The sequence below is a fragment of the Macaca mulatta genome, chromosome 11, assembly GCF_049350105.2.
Source record: "Macaca mulatta isolate MMU2019108-1 chromosome 11, T2T-MMU8v2.0, whole genome shotgun sequence".
NCBI classification, from domain to species: domain Eukaryota; kingdom Metazoa; phylum Chordata; class Mammalia; order Primates; family Cercopithecidae; genus Macaca; species Macaca mulatta.
This window is the reverse complement of record NC_133416.1, coordinates 11881236-11906442: the sequence shown is the minus strand read 5'-3', so window position 1 is coordinate 11906442 and position 25207 is coordinate 11881236. Positions and strand designations below refer to the sequence as shown.

The 25207-nt window shown below is 40.6% G+C and overlaps 1 protein-coding gene across 11 annotated transcripts in view; it reads left to right on the top strand.

The window, feature by feature from the left end:
• The window catches only part of RIMKLB (ribosomal modification protein rimK like family member B), a 104985-nt gene that overhangs the window by 18706 nt on the left and 61072 nt on the right, over positions 1 to 25207 (top strand). For 6 of the 11 annotated variants that reach the window (XR_013400633.1, XR_013400630.1, XR_013400632.1 and 3 more), the window contains exon 2: positions 15540 to 15766. Coding sequence is in view for 7 of the 11 variants with exons in the window: in XM_077953089.1 (XP_077809215.1) it covers positions 15592 to 15766 (175 nt within the window). In the remaining 4 variants the exon portion in view is untranslated. 11 annotated transcript variants of the gene reach the window in all.

Sequence of the window (25207 nt, the reverse complement as noted above, 5' to 3'; positions counted from 1 at the left end):
GTACATATTACACTCCTCACCCCCCACCAAAAAAAAAAAAAAAAAAGCCCAAACCAGAGTGGTAATCATTTCAATGTGCCCTTGATACATCGTTATCTCTGATCACACATTTGTAATTCCACTATTTTATTCCATTTGTGTTTGCGAATGGCGATGGGGTGGTAATTCTGTTCTGTGAGAGGGGTTATTACACTAACCGTGCTCAATGCAACTGCTATGTAAATTCTTTCAGTATGCTGTCATTTTCCCATTAGTTATATATATTGTTACCACATCTTTGTGGAGTTAGGCTCAACTCTAAATCGGTATAGAAAGTATATGGGCAGCCTACTATGAAGATTTTTCTTTTTTTGTGGGCTTGATATGTTCATTATATTTATGGGTGTTCTTAACTATAACCATTTAAATTTAAATGTTTTAAAATCTCAGTTTTGTTACTTTCACAACATTGGGTAGCTTAAAGGTCATTTCTTCTATTTTAAAAAATGATTTCTTAAAAGCAATTATCAGAATACTTTTAAGATATTCATTTGGAATAAAACACTCTGAAATTCCAGTCGTGGAGATTTAACACGTATTTCCTAAATTTTAGTATGTAAACCTCTAATTTTAAAAGTAATCATAGTTAAATTTCTTTTCCAATGGTTACTGTATTATTTGGTTAGTGTGTCAAAGGGGAGGAGACCTATTTTGTCTTGAGATAATCCTATTTTATTCCTTTCTATCTTAGTTATTGCTGTTAATTTCTTTCTTTCATGTCATTGATTTAGTTGTTTAGTTTGGCAACATGGCTGTTGATGTTTTTTATCTTTCTCTGTCTCCCTTTTTTCTCTCTTGTCTTCTCTTACCCCTACCAGGTGCTGGAGTCTGCTTGTCAGGGAGGGGGGCAGTCTGTGATTCTGAGAACAGAGCCAAGAAGGGGAACAGCAAATTCAGTCACATAGAATCCTCCACTCAGTCAAGAGCCGCTTTTCTCTTCCTGCCTTGCCCCCCGCAGGGGGTAAGGAACCGAGCATTTGACCTTTAGCCCATTGGCTACCAGCTAAAATTCTACTTACCTTAGTTTCTAGTGGATAGCTTTCTTATTTTGCCCATGTTTCCTTAGCGTCCCTATTTAATACACTTTTGTCAGTAGTAGCATCTAGGAGTAGCAGGGAGAGTAACAAGACATTAGCCCCTTCTTTTTTCCCTTCTCATTCAGGCCCCTTTTCCTCTCCAGAGGGAAATTACCAGTAAACTCTTCTAAATCTTCCACCCCTTCTCAGTCATACTGTGAAGAAACACACTACAGTGGACATTATTTGACCAGTGAACACGAACCCAGCTTCAGGCATTGGTTTGTTGTGGCACATGGAGAAACATCTCTTTTAAAATATCTCCCAATTACCCTTTTCACCATTTGTATCCACCTGGGATTTGCTGCTGGGGTAAGTCACTAGATGTATTTCTCAAAGCTTCCCTCTCTATGAGCTGAAAGACTGACCAACCATGGACACTGGTAGGGGCTGGGGAAAGGGGACAGAGCAGAGCCAGTTGTTCCACGCTTTGGGAAGCAGGAGTAGCTTTTATCATCTTCCTCTGGGGAGCAGGCCTAGAGACATAAACTGAGTGAAAATGGGTGGAGGAAGAACATCTGTACCCACGAACCACATGTGAAGAGAGAGAACCAAACATAAAGTAAGGAGGGTGAGTGTTATTGTATGTTGCTTGCTGACAGCTGTTTTGGGGGCACTTTAGTGATATACATTCATAGAAAGACTTTGTTTTATGGCAGATTAGTTGACAAAGTATTCTGCAAGTGGGATTAAGTCACAAGCATATGAGAAAAGAGCCTCTAGAGATTGTAATTATGTGGCGTGGCGCAGTGGCTCACACCTGTAATCCCAGCACTTTGGGAGGCTGAGGCAGGTGAATCACTTGAGGTTGGGAGTTCGAAACCAGCCTGGCCAATATGGTGAAACCCCGTCTCTGTGAAAAATATAAAAATTAGCTGGGCATGGTGACGCATGCCTGTAGTCACAGCTACTTGGGAGGCTGAGGCACAAGAATCGCTTGAACCTGGGAGGTGGAGTTTGTGGTGAGTCAAAATTTTACCACTGCACTCCAGCCTGGGCAATAGAGCAAGACTCTATCTCAAAAAAAGAAAAAAGAAAATTGTAATATATTATTAGAATCTGAGGGAAGAGGAGAGTGTGATAGTGAAAAAAGTATTTTTAAATGTTAGCTGTGCTGATATGTGCGGTTGTTTCAAGAGAGGTTGAGTAGGGAGATTACGTACAGATGGAAATTATCTCTTAATTGTCTCTTGGAATTTTCTGGTTATCATATTAGGGATTGTTAAGAAATAAGATAGTGCCTCCAAAATTATCTGTACATAATACATTTTAGATTTATATGCCATATGTATCCGTGTACATGTTAGATTTGCAGGAAAGCAATGACTCTCTGGCTTCATGGTAACTAATGCCATGGTGTTTTTTGTGTTTTGTTTTTGAGATGGGGTCTCGCTCTGTGGCCCAGGCAGGAGTGCAGTGGCCGGATCTCAGCTCACTGCAAGCTCCGCCTCCCGGGTTCACACCATTCTCCTGCCTCAGCCTCCCGAGTAGCTGGGACTACAGGCGCCCGCCACCTCGCCCAGCTAGTTTTTTGTATTTTTTAGTAGAGACGGGGTTTCACCTTGTTAGCCAGGATGGTCTCAATCTCCTGACCTGGTGATCTGCCCGTCTCGGCCTCCCAAAGTGCTGGGATTATAGGCTTGAGCCACCGTGCCCGGCCTGCCGTGGTGTTATTTTTAATGTTTTCTTTTCCAGTGTGTTTTTTTCCCCTCTCAAAATTGGCTTGGAGGACAAAAGCCACAGAGCTAGCCAGCTCTACTCCTCTAGAGGCTGGTCTGCATGGAACCCATCTGTTTATATCTTTTTTCCTTCTTTCTGAAATTATGTTTTTGTTTTTTCTTCTAACTTTGTTAACAAAGCTAATTATTTCTGGATCAGTTTTATGATCAAAATGGGAAGTAAGCACACGCTTGATCTCCTTTTTTATTTTTTTAAGAGAACCCGAAAACATTAATTAGGAATTTTGGATAGCTACATTTAAATCTTATGGGGGCCAGGTGCGGTGGCTCACACCTATAATCCCAGCACTTTGGGAGGCCAAGGCAGGTGAATCACTTGAGGTCAGGGGTTTGAGACCAGCCTGACCAAAATGGCAAAACCCCATCTCTACTAAAAATACAAAAATTAGCCAGGTGTGGTAGTGCGCGCCTGTAATCTCAGCTACTCTGGGGGCTGAGGCAGGAGAGTTGCGTGAACCCTGGAGGCAGAGGTTGCAGTGAGCTTAGATTGCGCCACTGCACTCAAATCTGAGTGAAAGAGCAAGACTCCACCTCAAAAAAAAAAAAAAAATCTTATGGGGACTCTCATTTGGTATTTAATATTAAAATAGCTATGATTTTTTGATACTCTTACAACTTGATAAAGCAGATTATTAAAATATGTTCTATTCCATGACTTCTCAGTGTTACATATCAGGTTATGCATTTCCCATTGGGGGTAACATCAGGGAATAAAATAGTTATGAGTTCTTTCTTCATGGAGTTTACAGACTAATTTTGGTAATCTCTGTATTTTTTATCTGTCTGTTATCCGAGCCATGTCTGAAGGCGTCTACCGGATTCTTAGGAAATGTGTACTAATTTGTGAATTGATGAGCTGGCAAAACAAAAATCTGCTTAAACATTTACATGCCTGATTAATTTTAATACCTTTTATTTCAAAAGTGTATATCAAGTTGTGACAAAGAAGATTCAAACCTGTTCCTTTCTTAAATGCTTTTATTCTGTATTCAGTTTCTTACATTTCCTTTTTTTCCTTTTGATACTAGCTTTTGGCCTCATGTTCCTATAAATTTAGAAATAAGATCTCTAAAATGGAATATAGAATTGCTATATAAGATCAGACCATTTCTTACTGTGCTCTCCAATTTTGAGGAGTATTTGAATTTTTCCTACTTTATCAGAAAACTGTATTTGGAAAAGTCAGGCAGGTTTGCCCAAATAGCAACCTTGGAATTCTTCCCTGAGGCTTTGGAGTTCTCAGTTGTTAGTTTATTCCTTTGACATGTGATTTAGTTAGCCATATCTGTAAAGCCTTGGGCTTGAGAGTAAATGAATAGCTTTCTAACTCCTTTTTCAAAGTAATATCTGGGAAGAAAATTTAGACAGAAGGCCAAACATTTATCATGTTAAATATGAAACTTTGGGACTTTGAACTGTACTGTGCATTAAACCTAGGAACTGTTTTCTGTACCATGTTCCAGAAATAACTTGATGTAAGTTTCTTCTGTTAAGTGAAATCATTAGAAATGTTTGGAGGCTGGGCATGGTGGCTCATGCCTGTAATCCTAACACTTTGTGGGTGGATCACCTAAGGCCAGGAGTTCAAGACCAGCCTGGCCAACATGGTGAAAACCCATGTCTACTAAAAATACAAAAATTAGCCGGGCGTAGTGGCACATGCCTGTAATCCCAGCTACTTGGGAGGCTGAGGCAGGAGAATTGTTTGAACCCAGCAGGCGGAGGTTGCAGTGAGCCAAGATTGCGCCACTATGCTCCAGCCTGGGCAACAGAACGAGACTCCGTCTCAAAAAAAAAAAAAAGAAAAAGAAAAAGAGAAATGTTGTTTGGATTCCAGAGAAACTTTTTTTTTTTTTTTTTTAAGGCAGGGTTTTGCTTTGTCACCCAGGCTGAAGTAGAGTAGTATGTGATCATAGCTCACTGCAGCCTTGAACTTCTAGACTCAAGTGAGCACCCTGCCTCAGCCTCCTTAGTAGCTGAGACCATAGGCCTGTGCCAACATACCCAGCTAATTTTTTTTTTTTTCCACTTTTTGTGGAGATGAGACCCTGCTATGTTGCCCAGGCTAGTGTTGAACTCCTGTCCTCCTACCTCAGCTTCCTAAAGTGTTTATTTTTTGTAGAGATGAGGTCCTACTGTGTTGCCCAGGCTGGTCTCAAACTCCTGGCCTCAAGCAGTCCTTTTGCTTCAGACTCCCAAAGTACTAGGATTACAGGTGTGAGTCACTGTGCCTGACCCCTACCACTTTCTAATTGTGACTTTAAACAAGTTATCTAACCTCTCTGCTAAAACAGCGTCACTGCCAAATGAAGACCATAACACACTGCAGAGGGATGGTTGTGAGGATTAAATGATAAAAATAAACCATCTCATATTGTGTTTGGTACATATAATTACTCAGTATGTGAATTTATTTTCTTTATCCAAATTAGCTTTGATGGTTGTGATTTCTTTGTAGAAAAAAAAACATAGAGAAATAGAAAATCTTGATTCCAGTCTTGGGTATATTATTGTGATATCTTGGGCTGGTCTTTCTTTAAATTGGGATAATAGAAACCTGTGTTCCTCACATTATTATATACAGATTAAGTGACGAAATATATGTAGAAAGTGCTTTATAGGTCAGATGTGGTGGCTCACGCCTGTAATCCCAACACTTTGAGAGGCTGAGGCAGGTGGATCATTTGGGGTCAGGAGTTTGAGACCGGCCTGAGCAACATGAAGAAACCCTGTCTCTACCAAAAAATACAAAAAATAGCTGGGTGTAGCGGTGCGTGCCTGTGGTCCCAGCTACTCAGGAGGCTGAGGTGGGAGAATCACTTGAACCCAGGAGGCGGAGGTTGCAGTAAGCCGAGATCACACCATCGCTCTCCAACCTGGGTGTCAGAGTAAGACCCTGTCTCAAAAAAAAAAAAAAAAAAAAAAAAAGATTTGGTAAGGAAAATGGCGTTTTATAAACTCACATCACCTAAACATGCGTATTTGTTGAACATGCTTTCAATCATGACTTAAACTGTAAAAGAGAAATTGTCTTTATAACAAATAGATGTTTAAACACAGACTTTAAGAATTCATCTTATAGCACTGGCAGACCCCAGTTTTTAAAAATAAACCTTAATTATATACTATGATAATGACTTAGGTACAAATGTTAGCACATCTGTTAAGTTTTCCCTGAGTCCTTAAAGTCATTCTTCCAGAGGATGTGTTACTTAACGAATGCATTAACTCCTGAGCCATGGCCTATGCCTATAATCCCAGCTATTCGGGAGACTGAGGCAGGAGAATTTTGCTTGAGGCCAGGAGTTTGAGACCAGCCTGGGCAACAGTGAGAACCTGCCTCTTAAAAAAAGAGGAAAAAATTAACGGGACATGGTGGTACATACCTGTAGTCTCAGCTACTTGGGAGGCTGAGGTGGGAGGATTATTTGAGCCCAAGATTGGAGGCTGCAATTGTGTCACTGCAGGCTTGGTGCAGAGCAAGACCTCATCTCTAAAACACACACACACACACACACACACACACACACACACACACACAAAAAACCATTTGAACTCAGAGTTTACTAAATAGGTAAGTGTTTGGGGTATATATTCCAAGCAACAGGAAACATGAAAAAGTATAAAAGTATAATGTGTTTAGAAAATTGGAAGTGACAGAGGGCAGATTTATTTGGGGGCTTTTATAATAGTCCAAGTGTCATAAGTTGAATATACTGGAGATAAGAGTAAAGTGGGCCAGGCATGGTGGCTCATACCTGTAATCCTAGCACTTTCGGAGGCTAAGGCAGGAGTATCACTTGAGGTCAGGAGTTCAAGACCAGCCTTGCCAACATGGCGAAACCCAGTCTCTATTAAAAATACAAAAATTAGCTGGGTGTGGTGGCACACGCCTGTAGTCCCAGCTAATCAGGAGGTTGAGGCAGGAGAATTGCTTGAATCTGGGAGGCAGAGGTTGCAGTGAGCCAGGATCCCATCACTGTACTCCAGCCTAGGTGACAGATTGAGACGCCATCTCAAAAAAAAAAAAAAAAGTAAAGTGCAGGTGATTTTAATATTTAGAAGATAGAATTAACTTTGTGTAAACAGTGAAAAGAAGGATGGAAATGAAAATTGATGCCCAGTTTTCTGAATTGAGTGCCTTAGTAAGAATAGGTATATCAGTCAGGGTTCTCCAGAGAAATAGACTTAATAAGATATATATATATATATATATTTTTTTTTTTTTTTAATTATAAATGTATTTTATGCGGTTGGCTCATGTGATTGCGGAGTTGCTAAGTTCAAAATCTGTAGAGTAAGCAGCAGTCTGTAAACTCGGACAGGGCTTGGTGTTGCCGTCTTGGGTCTGAAATTTTTGGGCAGAACAGCAAACTGGCAACTCGGGTAGCATTTCTGTGAGTCTATAAGTCCTGAGTCTTGAGGAAGAGTTCCTCCTCAGTTTTTGCTTTTTAGCAAGACCTTCAACTGATTGGATGTAGCCCCTCCACATTATGGAGGGTAATTTCCTTTACTTAAGGTCAGCTGATTAGATGCTAATCAATATGCAAAATACCTTCAGCAATGTGTAGACTATTTTTTGCCCAAACAGCTTGGAACCATTGCCTCACCAGGTTGACATAAAATTTAATGATCACAATGGGGAATATAGGTGCTGAAACATTTCTGTGAATAAAAATACATTCTCTGTTTTGTGTTTTGTTTTTGAGATGGAGTTTTGCCCTTGTCACCCAGGCTGGAGAGCAATGGTGCAATCTCAGCTCACTGCAACCTCGCCTTCTGGGTTCAAGTGACTCCCCTTCCTCGGCCTCCCAAGTAGCTGGGATTACAGGAGGCCACCACCATGCCTAGCTAATTTTTGTATTTTTAGTAGAGACGGTGTTTCACCAGGTTGGCCAGGCTGGTCTCAAACTCCTGACCTCAGGTGATCTACCCACCTCGGCCTCCCAAAGTGCTGAGATTACAAGTGTGAGCCACTGTGCCTGGCCTTTTTATCTTTTTTTTTTGGACTGAGTTTCGCTCCTGTCGCCCAGGCTGGAGTGCAATGGCACAATCTTGGTTCGCTGCAACCTCAGCCTCCTGAGTAGCTGGGACTACAGGTGTGCACCACTACGTCCGGCTAATTTTTTTGTATTTTTAATAGAGACAGGGTTTCACCATTTTGGCCAGGCTAGTCTCAAACTCCTGACCTCAGGTGATCCTGCCCACCTCAGCCTTCCAAAGTGCTGGGATTATAGGCGTGAACCACCGTGCCCGTCTTTTTTTTTTTTTTTTTTTTAACATGCTCAACTGAGGCAACAGTGGGTGGCGTTTAGTTAGGTATGCCCAGGAGGCCCATTGAAATGGATTCTGAAATTTAGTTGAGAAAGAAATATCTAACCGGGCGCAGTGGCTCACGCCTGTAATCCCAGCACTTTGGGAGGCCGAGGCGGGCGGATCACAAGGTCAGGAGATCGAGACCACGGTGAAACCCCGTCTCTACTAAAAAATACAAAAAATCAGCCGGGCGCGGTGGCGGGCACCTGTAGTCCCAGCTACTCAGGAGGCTGAGGCAGGAGAATGGCGTGAGCTTGCAGTGAGCTGAGATCGCACCGTTGCCCCCCAGCCTGGGCGACGGCGCGAGACTCCGTCTCAAAAAAAAAAAAAGAAAAATCTAGTGGGTCAGTGGTTCCAAAATAATAAAGTTGAAACCTAGCTTTGGATGACATTTCTAGAAAGTGGAAAGCAGAGTTTAAGAATGAAACTCGGAGGATCATGTGCAGAAGGAGAGATGTCAGGAGGAAAGTCACAGAAAAAGAGACTTGACAGCATACCTAAAATGTAATGAGAGAGCATGGAAAAAACAACATTCAGTGTGCTTTTTCCTGTTCTTTCAGCAACACCAATCAACACAGAAGATCCATTGATGGAGATTTCTCCTCACCAACAATCATTTCTGCTACGGACACCAGCTAGGTGTCCTTTAATTCATTTCTGACACTCTCCCAGAGGTTGAGTGCTCCCACAGGTTAACTGCTCAGTCCCCAAAACTACCCTCTACCATGCCCCCCACCAGTACAGGCCTGTGGACTTCAGCCAGAAGGCTGACTGGCTTTAAGTTGGAGTTCCCACCAACCCTGTCTTTGGGTTTAATTTGCTAGAGCAGTTTACATAACTCAGGGAAACGTGTTTACGTGTATATTATAAAGGATACAGATGAAAAGGTGCATAGGGCAAGGTATGGAAGAGGGGCAGGGAGCGTCTATGCCCTTCCTAGGTGTGTCACCCTCCAGGATCTGCTATGTGTTCAGCTATCTGGAAGCATTTTGAGCCCAATCCCTTTGGATTTTTTTGGAGACTTCATTACATAGGCATGATTCATTAAACCACTGGCCACTGGTGATCAACTTGACTGTCAGCCCATCTCCTCTCTCCAGAGGTTAGGGGATGAGACTGAAGGTTCCAACCCTCTAATCATGACTTGGTCTTTCTGGTGACCAACCCCCATACTAAAGCTGCCTAGAGGCTGCCAGCCATCAATCAATTATTAACATACAGAAAGGCGTCATTTTGGAGATTCTTATGATTTTGGGAGTTGTATGCCAGGAAACAGGGTTGAAGACCAAATACATGTTTTGTAATATCACATTTTTGAGAGACACAAATTTGTTATTTTTTTCCACAAACCTGATTCGGCTCCTGTGATTCCTATCCTAGAGTGGATAGTGTTGAAAACAAGTTTTGAGTAGTATAGTTTTTTATCCTATGTACAGTCTTTCCTGAAGCATGTCTGTATTAACTGACAAATGGAATAAATGCTATTAAAATTCTATTGTGTGTTACAAAACACTTCTATACAGATTCTATTGTGTGTTACAATAGAGTTCTATACAGATTCTATTTTATATTAGTATATGTATTTTTTCCCTTTAGCTTTATTTTTCTTCAGTAGTTGGAATTTTGAGCTCATATGTTAATAGATTTTCTTAGTAGTAAGAGGTACCTTAATATCTTCAGATGGTAGGTTGTGATTTTTTGCTTTTTCTGTGCTAGAAGAAATAACTTTGGGAAGGGTCCTCACAAGAAAGATGAGAGGGAGAGAAATGATCTTTGATTTTAACTTTTTTTCTCTTATTCTATGATGTAATAGAAATCTTTTATGCTCTCATTTGTCCTCTGTTGACACAACCTGTTGAATAGGTTGACACATCCTTTTGGAAACTCTCAATATTTGTAATGTATTTTGAGATTTTGACTCTAAACATTGAACTTTTCCTTTGTTTATTAAGGAAATTTGATCCAATAGGAAACAACACTAAGTTTTAGATCCCAGAATGTTGACCTGAAAAAACTTTTAAAGTAGAAAAATTATTCCTTGGGTTGGTCTAATATGGGAACTAAAAGTTGGGAGAAACTAAGTGGTACTTTCTAAACTATTACCTTAGAAAAAATATAGGAAATCTTAAGCAGTGAAACAAATGTCTGTTTATTTTCTATTTCAGAAGATGAATGAAGCATTTTAAGATTCCCATTTGATTAGTTTTGCCTGAGTATTCCAAGATGCAGTGCTGATTTTTATTGGTATGCTGATCCAGAAGTTTGTGTGGGAAAACTGTATCAAAAACAAATTCTCGTGGTAGAATTTCTCTTTATTTCAAAAAAAGTACTTTTTTCAGTAGTATTTATTTGGCGTCTGATATTTATACATTGTTTTTCTTAATATACTGGAGGGAATAAAGAGGATGGGATTGGTTGTCCTGAGCTTACATTCTAAGAGGGGAAATACTATACGGTACTCATCTATATGTGGACATTTGCAAGCGCTGCATTTATGTTTCACTACTGGAGAATATTTTCTTACAGCTACCTTATTGAGTAACCAAGTTTACTCCTTTAAACTACTAGGAAAAAAGTAACCATTTTATTTTATAGAGGACTCTACTGTCGTTTAAAATAGTGAATATTATCTGAATTTTAAGATTCTGGATCAATAGCAGGACTGTCATTGGTGCACTTTTGAGCTCCTGTGCTATTTAGATTTACTGGAATCCTTTTGACTTCTTGTCAGCATTTCTGTTTTTTTCTGTTTTTCTTTTTTCTTCTTGTCAGCAGATGGGAAAAATAGAAAAGTAGATGTTTTAAAATTCTGTTAAGAGGAGGAAACAGGTGTGCCCAAGGCTAGGTGCGAACCATTGAGGGGCAGAAGCAGGCAGGCACGCCTGGAGCCTCTACCTTTGGGATTGAAGTCTTCACCCAACATTTCTGGCATCTCAGATGTGAATCCAGTTGGAGCAACCCTAAGAAGGCAAGCAGCTGTTGCTGCAGCAGCCCTTGGGGAGGCCCCATCGCTTGGGCACGTAGGAAGGCTAGCCGCATGTCCTCTTGTGGGAATGGGAGTGTACCACTGGACAGGTTTCACTTTCCCTGGTTTCACTTTCTGTGGTTTCAGTTACGCCCTGACACAGTACAATAGGATATTTTGAGAGTGGGAGAGACACCGCATTCATGTAACTTTTATTGTAGTATATTGTTATAATTGTTCTATTTTATTATTGTTAATCTCTTACTGTACCTAACATACAAATTATAGATATGTATGTTAAGGAAAAAACATATATATGGTGCAGTTACTATCTGCAATTTCAGGCATCCACTGGGGGTCTTGGAATTATCCCCTGTGGATTTGGAGGGACTACTGTACGGGTAATCAGAGGTTTAATGTAGAAAGTGTGTTTTTTGTTTTGTTTTGAGATGGAGCTCTGTTTCTCAGGCTGGAGTACAGTGGCATGGTCTGGGCTCACTGCAACTTCTAGCGATTCTCCTGCCTCAGCCACCTGAGTAACTGGGATTACAAGCACGCACCACCACACCCGGCTTTTTTTTTTTTTTTTTTTTTCTATTTTTAGTAGAGATGGAGTCTTAATCATGTCAGCCAGGCTGGTCTTGAACTCCTGACCTCAAGTGATCTGCCCACCTCAGCCTCCCAAAATGAGCTACTGCTCCCCACCAGTTTCTTTCTTTTTTTTTGAGATGGAGTTTCGCTGTTGCCCGCCGCAATCTCCGCTCACTACAACCTCCGCCTCCTGGGTTCAAGTGATTATCCTGCCTCAGCCTCCCGAGTAACTGGGATTATAGGCATGCGCTGCCATACCTGACTAATTTTTGTATTTTTAGTAGAGACAGGATTTTGCCATATTGGCCAGGCTGGTCTCAAACTCCTGACTGCAAATGATCCGCCCACCTCAGCCTCCCAAAGTTCTGGGGTTACAGACAGGAGCCATCATGCCTGGCCTAGAAAAACATGTTGACTGGAAGCTTTGTGGCTCTTCAGAGGGGAATATTATTATTTTCTGATTTCAGAATCATTGTAGCCCATGTAATTTCTGATACTGATGTGTCAGCAGCAGAACATTTCTGGTTCCCAATTGCTAGTGACTCTAACCTTCCATCCTGACTGCTATTGGGGCAGCAACTGCCACACTCAGGTGAAAATCACTGTACAATGAAATTAATCATCAATTGGCAGGGCATGGTGGCTCACAGACGTAACCCCAGCATGTTGGGAGGCCAAAGTGGGAGGATTGGTTGAGGCCAGGAGTTTGAGATCAGTCTGGGTAACGTAGTGAAACCACATCTTTACCTAAAAAATAAAAAATTAGAGACTGGGCCTGTTGGCTCACACCTATAATTCCATCGCTTTGGGCAATACGACAAAAACCCCTATCTACTGAAAAGAGAAAAGTACAAAAATTAGCTGGGCATGGTGGTGGGCATCTGTAATCCCAGCTATTCTGGAGGCTGAGACAGGAGAATTGCTTGAACCCGGGAGACAGAAGCTCCAGTGAGCCAAGATTGCACCACTGCGCTCCAGCCTGGGTGGCACAGCGAGACTCCGTCTCAAGGAAAAAAAAAAAAAATTAGCCTGATGTGATTTGCTCCTGTCGTCTCAGCTGCTTGGGAGGCAGAGGAGACAGGTAGATCACTTAAGTCCAGGAGTTTGAGGTTGCAGTGAGCCGTGAGCTGTGATTGCACCACTACACTCCAGCCTGGGTGACTGAAACCCTGTCTCAGAAAGAAAAAAAAAAAAAAAAATCTGCAAATGGGTGAGTTTCAAGAGCCAAGTGTCAGGCCAAGGCACGGACATAGCTTCACAGTGTTGGAAGTCAGTGACAGAGTCTTTCAATAACTACTGATTACAAACATTTTAAGGGCATTTTTACAATTCTTTCGTCAAGGGAAGCTGGGGATATTCTATCTACATCAGGTATTCTGGTGTGACTTTTTCTTTTGTGGAGCTTTGCTTTCTGAGTGAGACCTTCCCAAGTGGCCTGGAAGGCCCTGTGTGGCTATAACCTCTTTTATTAATGAGCATAGTATCTGTTCGGGTACAGCATCTGGTCAGGGACACACTGTGGCCTTTCCTGTGATTGTCCACAGGGAAGAGACTGAAATGCAACCCATAAAAAAAGTCCCATCAGGTTGAATTGACAGTGCAGGTTTGCACTGTACCTTTCCCATATGTGGTTAAAATGGAAATCTCTTTTCAAGAAAAGTTTCATAGGAGAAAAATTTATCAGAAACATTCTGTTTAAGGAGGAGAGAGGATAAGGTTTACTGCCTGTAATAATATGCATGGAATATTCTGCTGTAGGGAAGCCATAGTGTTTATATATTTTTCATTTTAATGAGCCGGGTCCTTATCTTCTTCTGTGTGTGTATATGTGTGTGTGTGTGTGTGTGTGTGTGTGTGTGTGTGTGTGTGTGTGACGGAATTTCGCTCTTGTTGCCCAAGCTGGAGTGCAGTGATCATGCAATGGTTGCGTGATCTCGGCTCACTGCAACCTCCGCCTCCTGGGTTCAAGCAATTCTCCTGCCTCAGCCTCCCGAGTAGCTGGGATTATAGGTGCCTGCCACCAAGCCCGACTAATTTTTGTGTGTGTGTGTGTGTATATATATATATATATATATATATATATATATATTTTTTTTTTTTAAGTAGAGATGGGGTTTCATCATTTTGACCAGGCTGGTCTCGAACTTCTGACCTCACTCAGGTGATCCGCCCAGCACTTTGGGAGGCTGAGGCGGGCAGATCACCTGAGGTCAGGAGTTCAAGACCAGCCTGGCCAACATAGTGAAACCCCATCTCTACTAAAAAAAAATAAGAAATTAGCTGAGTGTGGTGGCACATGCTACTTGGGAGGCTGAGACAGGAGAATCACTTGAACCCGGGAAGCAGAGGTTCCAGCAAGTCGAGATCACACCATTGCCCTCTAGCCTGGGTGACAAAAGTGAAACTCCATCTCAAAGTAAATAAATAAGTAAAAATAAAAAGTTGTTAAATATTCAGAACTGCTAACCCTAGAGCATCCGATGTTAAGTTAGCATGGTTCCTTCCTAGTATGTGTGTAAGCTGAGTTACTACCATAATCCGGTTTAGATACCCTGCTTGTTTAACAGACTTAGGCCTTTGAGGCAGTGGATTGTGGGGTAGTAGGTTAGTTAAGAGAGAGGTAGGTGGTCAAGTGTGGCAGACGTGGCATTTTGAGGTACTTGGGGGAATGTGTGCTGTTGGCTCTGGTGGTGCCCCTGCCCAGCAATGCTCTGCTTTCAAACCGTGTGCACTGTGGAGCAGGCCCTTCTTGCTGGTACCTGGAGGGTGGATCATGTCCAGCTGCCACTATTCAGGAAGCTGCTGGTCTGTACAGCCTTTCCTTCCTGCAGTCTTTGCCGGGGACCTTTCCTTTTGTGTTAGGTGTGCCGTATTATCTGGAATAATACTTGAATGATACTTGACATTTTGGTTTTTTTTGTAAACATTAAAAAAAATCTTTTTGTTGCTTGTTTTGAAATTTGTAACTTTTTTCTTCTCAGGAAGATGATTTTTAATGTTGCATTGTTCATGATACAAACTCGAAGCAACACTATCTGGAAAAATGTCCTTTTTTGCATTTTGGTAAACAAGCTGCGTTTATTTTTAAAAATTCTATTTATAGAAAGAATAAAAACATTGAGTAAGAGCATGCTGTCCTCTGGCTGAAATAAATGAAATGTAGTGAATGGACCTGGACATTTATTTTGGTTATTGAGAGCCCTTTTTGCTCATTCTCCAAGTATTTATTTTGACTAAAGCTACTGTGTAAATGACTTCGTCATTGAAGCTTACCTAGTAAGATAAGTGCTACTACCTGTTTTTTTTTCTACATACCTATAACAAAACCAAGGAAGAAAATTGAATATAAAGTTAACCACAGATACAAAAATATACTTAAGTGGGGTTTCTCGTGATGGGAAAGATGGAGATGTATTGATGATTGGAACTTCATTTCATATCAAGAACAGAATATTGAGGGAGGAGATAAAACAAAAAGTCAGTGTTCAGATTAAAGTATATTTCTAGACAATATGTAATATTGGGAAGGGTATTTAAAGTTTCTGCTAAGTGACCAGCTATAGTTATTAAGTTGCAATGCCAGTTTCCCCAAGGAAAAATGGAGAAATCGTATTTCTGAAGAGGTGGTCAGTTTCCATATTACTAGTGTATAATTTTAGTTTGAATGAAAGGGAAACAAATAATATCTCTACACTTGTTTTTTCCTGTTTATATAATTAGTATATAATCTCAGCATTTATTTGTATGAAATCCAGAAATCAAGTAGATTTCTTGATTTACCTTTTATGTATATTTTCTCTTCCATCTAGGTAGACATTACATCCAAGAGGAAATAATCCAGGCAAGGAAGCACAAGCTAATCAAGATGTGTAGTTCTGTGGCTGCCAAGTTGTGGTTTTTGACAGATCGTCGCATCAGGGAAGACTATCCTCAAAAAGAGATTTTACGAGCGCTGAAGGCCAAATGTTGTGAGGAGGAACTGGACTTTAGGGCTGTGGTGATGGATGAGGTGGTGCTGACAATCGAGCAAGGAAACCTGGGTAGGTCTATACTAAGTGATCTTTTAGATTTTTACCTAGAATATGATGAATCTGCATGTTTTAGGAATAATTAGGACAGAGGAATTCGTAGCCTTGTCATTACTAAGTGTTTTTTAATTATAAGGTCTAATATATTTTATGGAAGTAATATAAACAATATTTATTAACTTTATTAGGAAACAGTTGTGAGGGAAATTAAAGATGACCTTCAAAACAGATAAACAATAAAACAAAGTAGGCACATGCCTGTAGTTCCAGAGGCTAAGGTGGGAGGATCACTTGAACCCACAAGTTCAAGTCCAGCCTGGACAACATTGAAGACACAGTCTCTGAAAAATAAAAGTAAAAATGATTCTCAAGTTCCTTTCACTTTTACTGTCTTCTAGTTTTAAAATACTTTGTTTATAAGGTGCTCCTAAGGAAATTTGTATCTTTGGAGGTTCTTTCATTAATACTTGATTAATAAATCCATGTGATTCCTTTTTATAAAACACTTTATACATGTAATATAAACTAATATGGTTTTTCTTACAGGTGAGTGTCTTAATGATTTAACTCAATTGGTGATAAATATTTCTAGTATTTTTAGTATTTCGTATTTGTTTTAGTACTATAGGGGAAGATATCCTGGAAAAGTATAGAAATTCTTTAGTACTGATTTTCAGGAAACTCTTAAATTTTTGCTTTTGAAAGTTTTATGGCTTACTGTAGCTAAATTGGTAGTTTCTGTCAGGGAACGTTATATGGTGTCATATAAATGGACTTTTTGACTGACTTTCAGAAAATACTTCATAATTTAACGATAGTATAAATACATTTTAGATCACTTTCTTCCTTTGTGACTAGAATTACACTGAAGCCCCATGATTTAATTTCCTAATCAATGAAATGGAGAAAGACAGTTATTGTGAGAATTAAGGCTATGCAAAGTACAATAAAATCTTACCTTTATCTGCCCTGGTAGGATAATTTCATTCATAGGCTAACAGATCTAGAATCTTGTCTAAATTAAAAATGTTACCATAGGTTGAGTATCACACTAAGTATAATCTGTTAGCAAACATCACTTTTATTTTCAATCCTCTTGTAACATTTATTTCATCCACAGTACTTTTGATCAGTTATTGTTGCCAAAAATGTTTCTTTGTTGTTTCGCTCAAGTGGATAAGTACTCTTGTTCTTTTTTTTTTTTTTTTTTTTTTTTGAGACGGGGTCTTACTTTGTCACCCAGGCTGGAGTGCAATGGCGTGATCTCAGCTCACTGCGACCTCTGCCTCCCAGGTTCAAGCAAATTCTCCTGCCTCAGCCTTCTGAGTAGCTGGGATTGCAGATGTGTACCACCATGCCTGACTAATTTTTGTATTTTTAGTAGAGACCGGTTTCACCTTGTTGGCCAGGCTGGTCTCGAACTCTGAACTCAAGTGATCCACCTGCCTCGGCCTCCAAAAGTGCTGAGATTACCGGCATGAGGTACCATGCCCACCTACTCTTGTTCTCTTGAATGTACTGCCTTTATCAGGATGATGCTCACTATTTTATTTTCAGTGTAATTATCTTTTCAGTATATATTGCCTGGGTCCAATACCTAGTTATTTATATTCAGGAAATCTGGGATGAGAGTCTATTTCATTATTTCATTAAGTTTTTTTTTTTTGTTTGTTTGTTTGTTTTTTGAGACAGAGTCTCGCTCTGTCACCCAGGCTGGAGTGCAGTGGCCAGATCTCAGCTCACTGCAAGCTCCGCCTCCCGGGTTTACGCCATTCTCCTGCCTCAGCCTCCCGAGTAGCTAGGACTACAGGTGCCCGCCACCTCGCCCGGTTAGTTTTTTGTATTTTTTTAGTAGAGACGGGGTTTCACCGTGTTAGCCAGGATGGTCTCGATCTCCTGACCTCGTGATCCGCCCGTCTCGGCTTCCCAAAGTGCTGGGATTACAGGCTTGAGCCACCACGCCCGGCCTTCATTAAGTATTATTTCAGCATTTACTATGTGCTGGGTAGTGGTATGGTATACAAAATAAAATATAGTCTCCTCATGTATTCTAAAGGATAAGGTCAATATTAGTCAAACAATCACACAAATAAATGTAAAGTTATAACTTTGGTAACATATGAATGAAAAGTATGAATGTCACTTTGCACCCCTCTTACATCTGTGACCAAGATCCTTGATCAAATCAAGGTAAATCTCTAAAACTCAATATTTGTGACATACTTGTTCAGTTTACACAGGTTTTTCAGTATAAGTGTATGTAGTTATTATTGAAATTGGAGTCAGAAACTCAGACACTTTATTGTATTGGGAGCCATGTTCTTGAAGTCTGCATGAGAAGAGACATGCCAGTGTAAAACGTTAGTTCACTCAACACCGCTCCTACAAGGCTTCTGGTGGTTGGAAAACCAAAGGCTACAGCCATAGATCCTTATGAAATCTAGTGGCTACTAAGTAATAACACAAAACGTGGGAGGTAGAAATGGGCATCTCTATTTTTTAAAAGTGTGTAGGTTGAAAAGGATCTGGGGTTGAAAACCATTGCTCTTGATATTTTTCCCAGTTACCTAGTGAACATTTTCACTTCATTCTCAGGTGGCATTTCCGTGTCATTCTATCACAGTGGAACTTACTTTTTTCCATCAAAACTGTCTTGTTATTTCAGCTTCTCTGTCTGTGTTTGTAATATCACCTTTCCCCCGTTGACCTAGTCTTACCGTTAACATGTCTTTTTTTTTTTTAATCCTCAAGAGCCAGTATGCTACAAAATTTTGTTGCTTTTTCCTTCTAAGCCATAAATGTTCTGTCTTCTCACTATCCTGGGTCAGGCTATCATAGCTTCAATTTTTTTTTTTAAAGACTAAAAGTGAAGTTTTAATTAATAGGTAAAAGAAAGAGAAAGGAGATCAGCTCTTCTGTGAGAGAGAGGGGCACCTGAGTGGGGCTTCCCATGGCTTCAAATTTTAATGACTTTAGTTAGCCCTCTAGCTTTTTCTTTCTTTCTTTCTTTCTTTTTTTTTTTTTGAGATGGGGTCTCGCTCTGTCGCCCAGGTTGGAGTACAGTGGTGTGATCTTGGCTCACTGCAGCCTCAACTTCCCAGGCTCAAGCAATCTTCCCACCTCAGTAGCTCTTTCTTTTTCCTCTTTAGCATTTTTACATCTTCATTAAACACAACTTTTATCATCCTAATATTCTTTTAAAAATCTTCAGAAACTTACTTTTCCCCTGTAGTGTTAAATCTAATTTAAAAATTTTTGATACTTTTTGTTGATGCACCTCCTATATATTCAGGCATTTCTAGAAGGGTTTTTTCGTTGTTGTTGTTTTTAACATTTTTCATGTATTATTTAACTCTCATATCTTACGAGGGAGGTGATATTACCATTATGCAGATGAGGAAACAGGCTCTTTCACAGAATTAAGTGGAGAGACTTAAACAAATTGGGATAAGGGAAATGTTCTAAAATTGTGGCTATTTTGCATGATACAGTGAAATTACTAAAAACCACATTTCTATACTTTAAATGGATGAATTTTATAATATGTGAATTATATGTCAAGAAAGCTGTTTAAAAAATGTTATACACATCATTTACACATTACACGTCATTTATACGTTATCTGTGCAGTGTTTTCACAGTCAAAGAGAGACTATAGTTAAAAATGAGTAGAAGACATAGAAGTTCTTTTGCTTTTCCTTTTTTTTTCTCCTCATTGCCTCTCCCTTTGTGTCAGTGTATGTAAAACTGCTCTCTTGAACTTCTCTTACAAATCTGTTCTAGCTCCAATATTAGTCTTTTCTATTAACGGTATCCTCTTCCTAGCCTAAGCTTGAAGAAATCATGGAGTCAGCTTTCTTATTCATTGTCCCTTACTTCCAGATACAATGTTGTAAAAGACTTGTCTGTTTTGTTTATAATGTATCTGACATAATGTCTGTTCTTACTACTGCTAATGAAATCAAAGTTGCCTGAACTATTATAGTAACCTCTGAATTTGTTTCCACTTTAAACTCATCTTCTAATGTACTGTAGTCAAATTAATCTTTCAGAATTACAGTGCTAGTTATATTTGCCTTTCCCAAATCCGCTTTATCATTTTATTGCCTAATCCTCCAAGTTTTGTTGTTGTTGTTGAGTATCTTCATCGGTTAAAAACTTTTGAAACATTCACCCCAATATATGCCTATTTTAAAATAATGAATATTGTACTATGCTATTGCCTGTTGTAGGACTGTCCTTGGGCTAGCAGAATTGTATTTTCCCTATTCATCTCTTTTACTGACAGTGTGGCCTTGGATTTTCAGCCTCTGTGCCTCAAATTAAAACCATCCCCCGGCAGCAAGTGTGCTGATTTTTCACAACTATCCCACTGTGGTCAAACTGTGCCAGCTAATCTGGTTGCATTTCCACCTCTGTGGAAACGGAATCAGACCTAGGTAAAAAAAGGCCATAGATTTCCATTGTTCATACCCAGAGTTCTAGCAGGTTTTTTTTGTTGTTGTTTTAAATGTGTCTCAATTTGTCTGTCTTTGGTTAGTTACCAGAGCTCTGAAATAGAATTGATAAAAATATTTCCAGTTTTGTACTTGTTCTTTGGGGTGAAGGTTTGTTGACCTCTTTTTAAAAATATAGCTTCGGCCGGGCACAGTGGCTCACTCCTGTAATCCCAGTGGCTCAAGCCTGTAATCCCAGCACTTTGGGAGGCCGACGCTGGCAGATCACAAGGTCAGGAGATTGAGGCCATTCCTGGCCAACATGGTGAAACCCATCTCTACCAAAAATACAAAAATTAGCTGGGCCTGGTGGCGTGCGCCTGTAGTCCCAGCTACTCCGGAAGCTGAGTCAGGATAATCGATTGAACCCGGGAGGTGGAGGTTGCAGTGAGCCGACATAGCACCATTACACTCCAGTCTGGCAACAAAACGAGACTCTGTCTCAAAAAAATATATACACACACACACACAGAGATATTTTTAGTAGAGACAGGGTTTTGCCATGTTGGCCAGGCTGGTCTCAAACTCCTGACCTCAGATGATCCACCCGCCTTGGCCTCTCAAGTGCTGGGATTACAGGTGTGAGCCACCATGCCCGGCCTATGAATGTTCTTAATGGCATCTAGAATGATGAATGTCTTTCAGAAGTTTTTCAGCTTACTTGCCAGGATCCTTTAGAGGAATCACTGTGGCAGCTATAGCCTTATGAAATGTATTTCTTAAATTATAACATTTGAAAGTAGAAAGTACTCCTCTTTGTCAGCTGTCTCACCAAGTTAAAAAAAAAATTACTCCTTGATCCATGGGCTGCAGAATCCATGTTGTGTTAACAACTATGAAAACAATGTTAATCTTTTTGTACATCTTCATCAGAGCGCTTTCGTGACCAGGGGCATCATCAGTGAGTAGTCATATTTTGAAAGGAATCTTTTTTTTCTGAGTAGTAGGTCTAAAGATATTTAGTAAACCATACTGCAAACAGATGTGCTCTCATTCAGGTTTTGCTGTTCCACTTAGCATAGGCAGAGTCCATGTAGCATAACTTTTAAGAACCCTAGAATTTTTGGAATGCTAAATGAGCATTGGTTTCAACTTAAAGTCACCAGCTGCTTTAGCCCCTAACAACAGAATTAGCCTGTCCCTTGAAACTTTAAAGCCAGTTATGGACTTCTCTGTAGCTGCTATCAAAGTCCTAGAGGGCATCTTCTTCCAACAAAAGGCTGTTTTGTCTACATTGAAAATCTGGTGTTTAGTGCAGCCACCTTCATCAGTTATCTTAGCTAGATCTTCTGGATAACTTGCTGAAGCTTTCACATAAGCACCTGCTGCTTTACCTTGCACTTTGCACTGTTACGGAGATGGCTTCTTTTCCTAAAACCCATGAACCAACCTCTGTTAGATTCAAACTTTTCTTCACCTCCCTCAGCCTTCACAGAATTGGAGAGAGTTAGGGTCTTATTCTAGATAAGGCTTTGGCTTAAGGGAATGTTGTGGCTGGTTGGATCTTTTATCCAGACCACTAAAAGTTTCTCCATATCACCAATAAGGTTACTTTGCTTTCTTATCATTCATGTGTTCACTGGAGTAGCACTTTTAATTTCCTTCAAGAACTTTTCCTTTGCATATACAACTTGTCTACCTTTGACACAAGAGGCCTAGTTTCTGGCCTGTCTCACCTTTCAAATACCTTCTTCACTAAGCTTAATCTTTCAATTTAAGTGAGAGATGTGTGACTCTTTTGCCCTTGAACACTTAGAGCCACTGTAGGGTTATTAACTGGCCTAATTTCAATATTGTTGTCACAGGGAATAAGGAGGCCCAAGGAGAGGGAGAGAGATAGGGAAGCCAGTTGGTGGAGCAGTCAGAACATACACATTTATTCAGCGCCATCTATGTGGTCGCAGTTAGTGTCGCCCATTTATAATAGTAACATCAAAGATCACTATAACATATAATTAAAATGGAAGTTCGAAATATTGTGAAAATTATCAAAATGTGACACAAAGACACAAAGTGAGCACATGCTGTTGCAAAAATGACACTGATTGATTTGCTTGCACAGGGTTGCCACAAATCTTCATTTGTAAAAAACATAATACCTGCAAAAGGCAGTAAGTTGAAGCACAATAAAATGAGGCATGCTTGTATATTTAATCTAATTGGAGTTTGCTGGGCCTCATGGATCTAGATGTTTATTTCTCTCTAGATTAGGGAACTTAAAAAAAAAAACAAAACTGTTGTCCCTTTGTCTTCCTCTGTTCCTTCTGGAATATCCATAATGCGTATTACGGTTCACTTGACACTGGCCTATAATTCTCATAGGCTTTCTTTGGTTCCCCCCCCGCCCCCCGCTTTTTTTTTTTGAGACAGAGTCTCTCTCTGTCTTTCAGACTGGAGTACTGTGGTGCAGTCTTGGCTCACTGCAACCTCTTGCCTCCTGGGCTCAAGCAATCTTTCCACCTCAGCCTGCCAAGTAGCTGGGACTACAGGCACGCACCACCGTGCCTGGCTAAGTTTTATTTTGCTTTGTTTTGTTTTGTTTTGTTTTTGTGGAGTTGGGATTTTGCTATGTTGCCCTGGCTGGGCTTAAGCAATCTGCCTACCTCAGCCCCCCAGAATGCTAGGTTTGTAAAAGCATGAGCTACTACACCTGGCCATTCTTCAATCTTTTTCATTCTTTTTTGTTTCTGTTTCACTGACGTGGTAATTTCAGTTGATCAGTTTTCAAGTTTGCTTCCTAGGGAAGATTTTCAGTTCAGTCATTTGTTTTCTCTAGCTGTAAAGTTCGTTTGATTTTTTTAAGAAATGATTCTCTTTGTTGAACGTCTCATTTGGTTCATTTATTTTTTTCTTCCTGATCTTGTTTATTTGTGTATTTGTATTCTCTTATAGCTCACTGAATTTCTTTAATAAGATTATTTTTAATTCTTCATCAAGTACTTGGTAGATCTCCATTTCTTTAGGATCATTTACTTTTGCAGTATGTTGTTATTTGATGGTGTCCTTTTTTCTGATTTTTTTCCCCCGATCCTGAGGCCAAGTGTTGGTGTTTGTGTATTTGTTGATGTGCACACTTATTCCAGTCCAGTGGCTTTAGCAGAGAAAGCTTTCCAGTAGTCAGCTCATGCAGAGATTTCTGTATGGTGTGGTCTCTGAGTGGTTTGGACTGCAGCACTGGGCCTGGAGTCTAGCTTCATAAGTGCTTCACTCAGACCCTGAGCCTGAGTCTGCAGGTACGGGCCAGGTGTTGGGAGAGGCTTGGTACCTGTGTCTGCAGGTGCTGACCTGACACTGGGATAGGGCTGGAGGTTAGATCTGCAGGTCCTGGCCTAGAAACTAAGTCCTCAGTTACCAGCCTGGGGTATGGTGCTGTGGGGGACTGCCTGTCACTGGGTTTTACTGATATAGAGCTGGTGTTGGGATCTAAGGCACATCTGTTACTTGCCTCATTCTCCTGCTTAGGGTTAGTGGAGGGGAGATGTAGGTAATGTGACACCATCCTTCTTACCCTCTTTAATGCATTTGTCTTATTTCTGTGCTACACCCAGGTACTATAATTTCTCAGTTGATTCTTTAGCTCTGATAAATGTATTTTTGTTCCCTGGTAGTTGTTAAACTGTTGTTTCTGTGAGATGACAAGCACTGGACCATCTTATTTCACCAGCTTGCTAACATCCAGAATATTACTTGTTACACAGACGTCAGACATCCCAGGTCCCGATGGAGGCAGGCTTCTTATTGAGGTGAAGACTTTTCTGAAAACCCCATATGCAGACTGTCTGCTAGTTACAGTTTTCTCCCCTAGGAGAGCAAAGGATGTTCTACTTTCTTTTTTTTTTCTTTTTTTTTTTTTTTTTTGAGATGGAGTCTTGCTCTGTCGCCCAGGCTGGAGTGCAGTGGTGTGATCTCGACTCACTGCAACCTCCACCTCCCGGGTTCCAGCAGTTCTCCTGACTCAGCCTCCTGGGTAGCTGGGATTACAGGTGCATGCCACCACGCCTGGCTAATTTTTTTGTTTTTAGTAGAGACGAGGTTTTGCCATGGTGGCCAGGCTAGTCTCACCTGAGGTCAGGATGCTGTACTTTGAAGTCATCCTAGAGTTGCATCTGCCCAAAGTCTGCAGCTAGCCCCTTTGCATATGTTCTGAGCCTGCAGGGCACACGAGCCCTGGCAGAGGCCACAAGGGGGCAGGTGGGAGCCAAGGGGAGCCCTGCTGTAGAGTGGCTGCTGGGTAGGGCTTTAGCGCCATATAAAGCTGGTTTAAACATCTCTGTGTAGGTATGTGTGAGCATAAATTTTCAACTCCTTTTGGTACACACCAAGTAGCACAGTTTTCCTGGACCATATGGTAAGAGTATGTTTACTTTTGTAAGAAACTGCCACACTGTCTTCCAAGGTGGTTGTACTGTTTTGGTTCGTTTGTTTTTTGAGACAGGGTCTCACTGTGTCACCCAGGCTGGAGGGCAGTGGTGCGATCTTGGCTCACTGCAACCTCCGCCTCCCAGGTTCAAGCAAGTCTCCTGTCTCAGCCTCCCGAGTAGCTGGGACTACAGGCATGTGCCATCTTGCCCAGCTAATTTTTATATTTTTAGTAGACAGGATTTCATCATGTTGGCCTGGTTGGTATTGAACTCTTGACCTCAAGTGATCTGCCTGCCTGAGCATCCCATAGTGCTGGGATAACGGGGCGTGAGCCACTGCGCCCGGCCCAGGTTGTACTGTTTTGCATTCCCACCAGCAATGAATGAGAGTTCCACATCCTCTCCGTTGTTTCATGTTGTCAGTGTTCTGGATTTTGGCCAGTAAGATGTAATGGTATCTCTCACTGTTAAAATTTGCAGTTCCCTGAAGACATGACATAAAGCACTTTTTTGTATACTTGTTTGCCATCTGTATATCTTCTTTGGTATGGTGTCCAGGTCTTCTGCTCATTTTTAAATTGGATGGTTTATTTTCT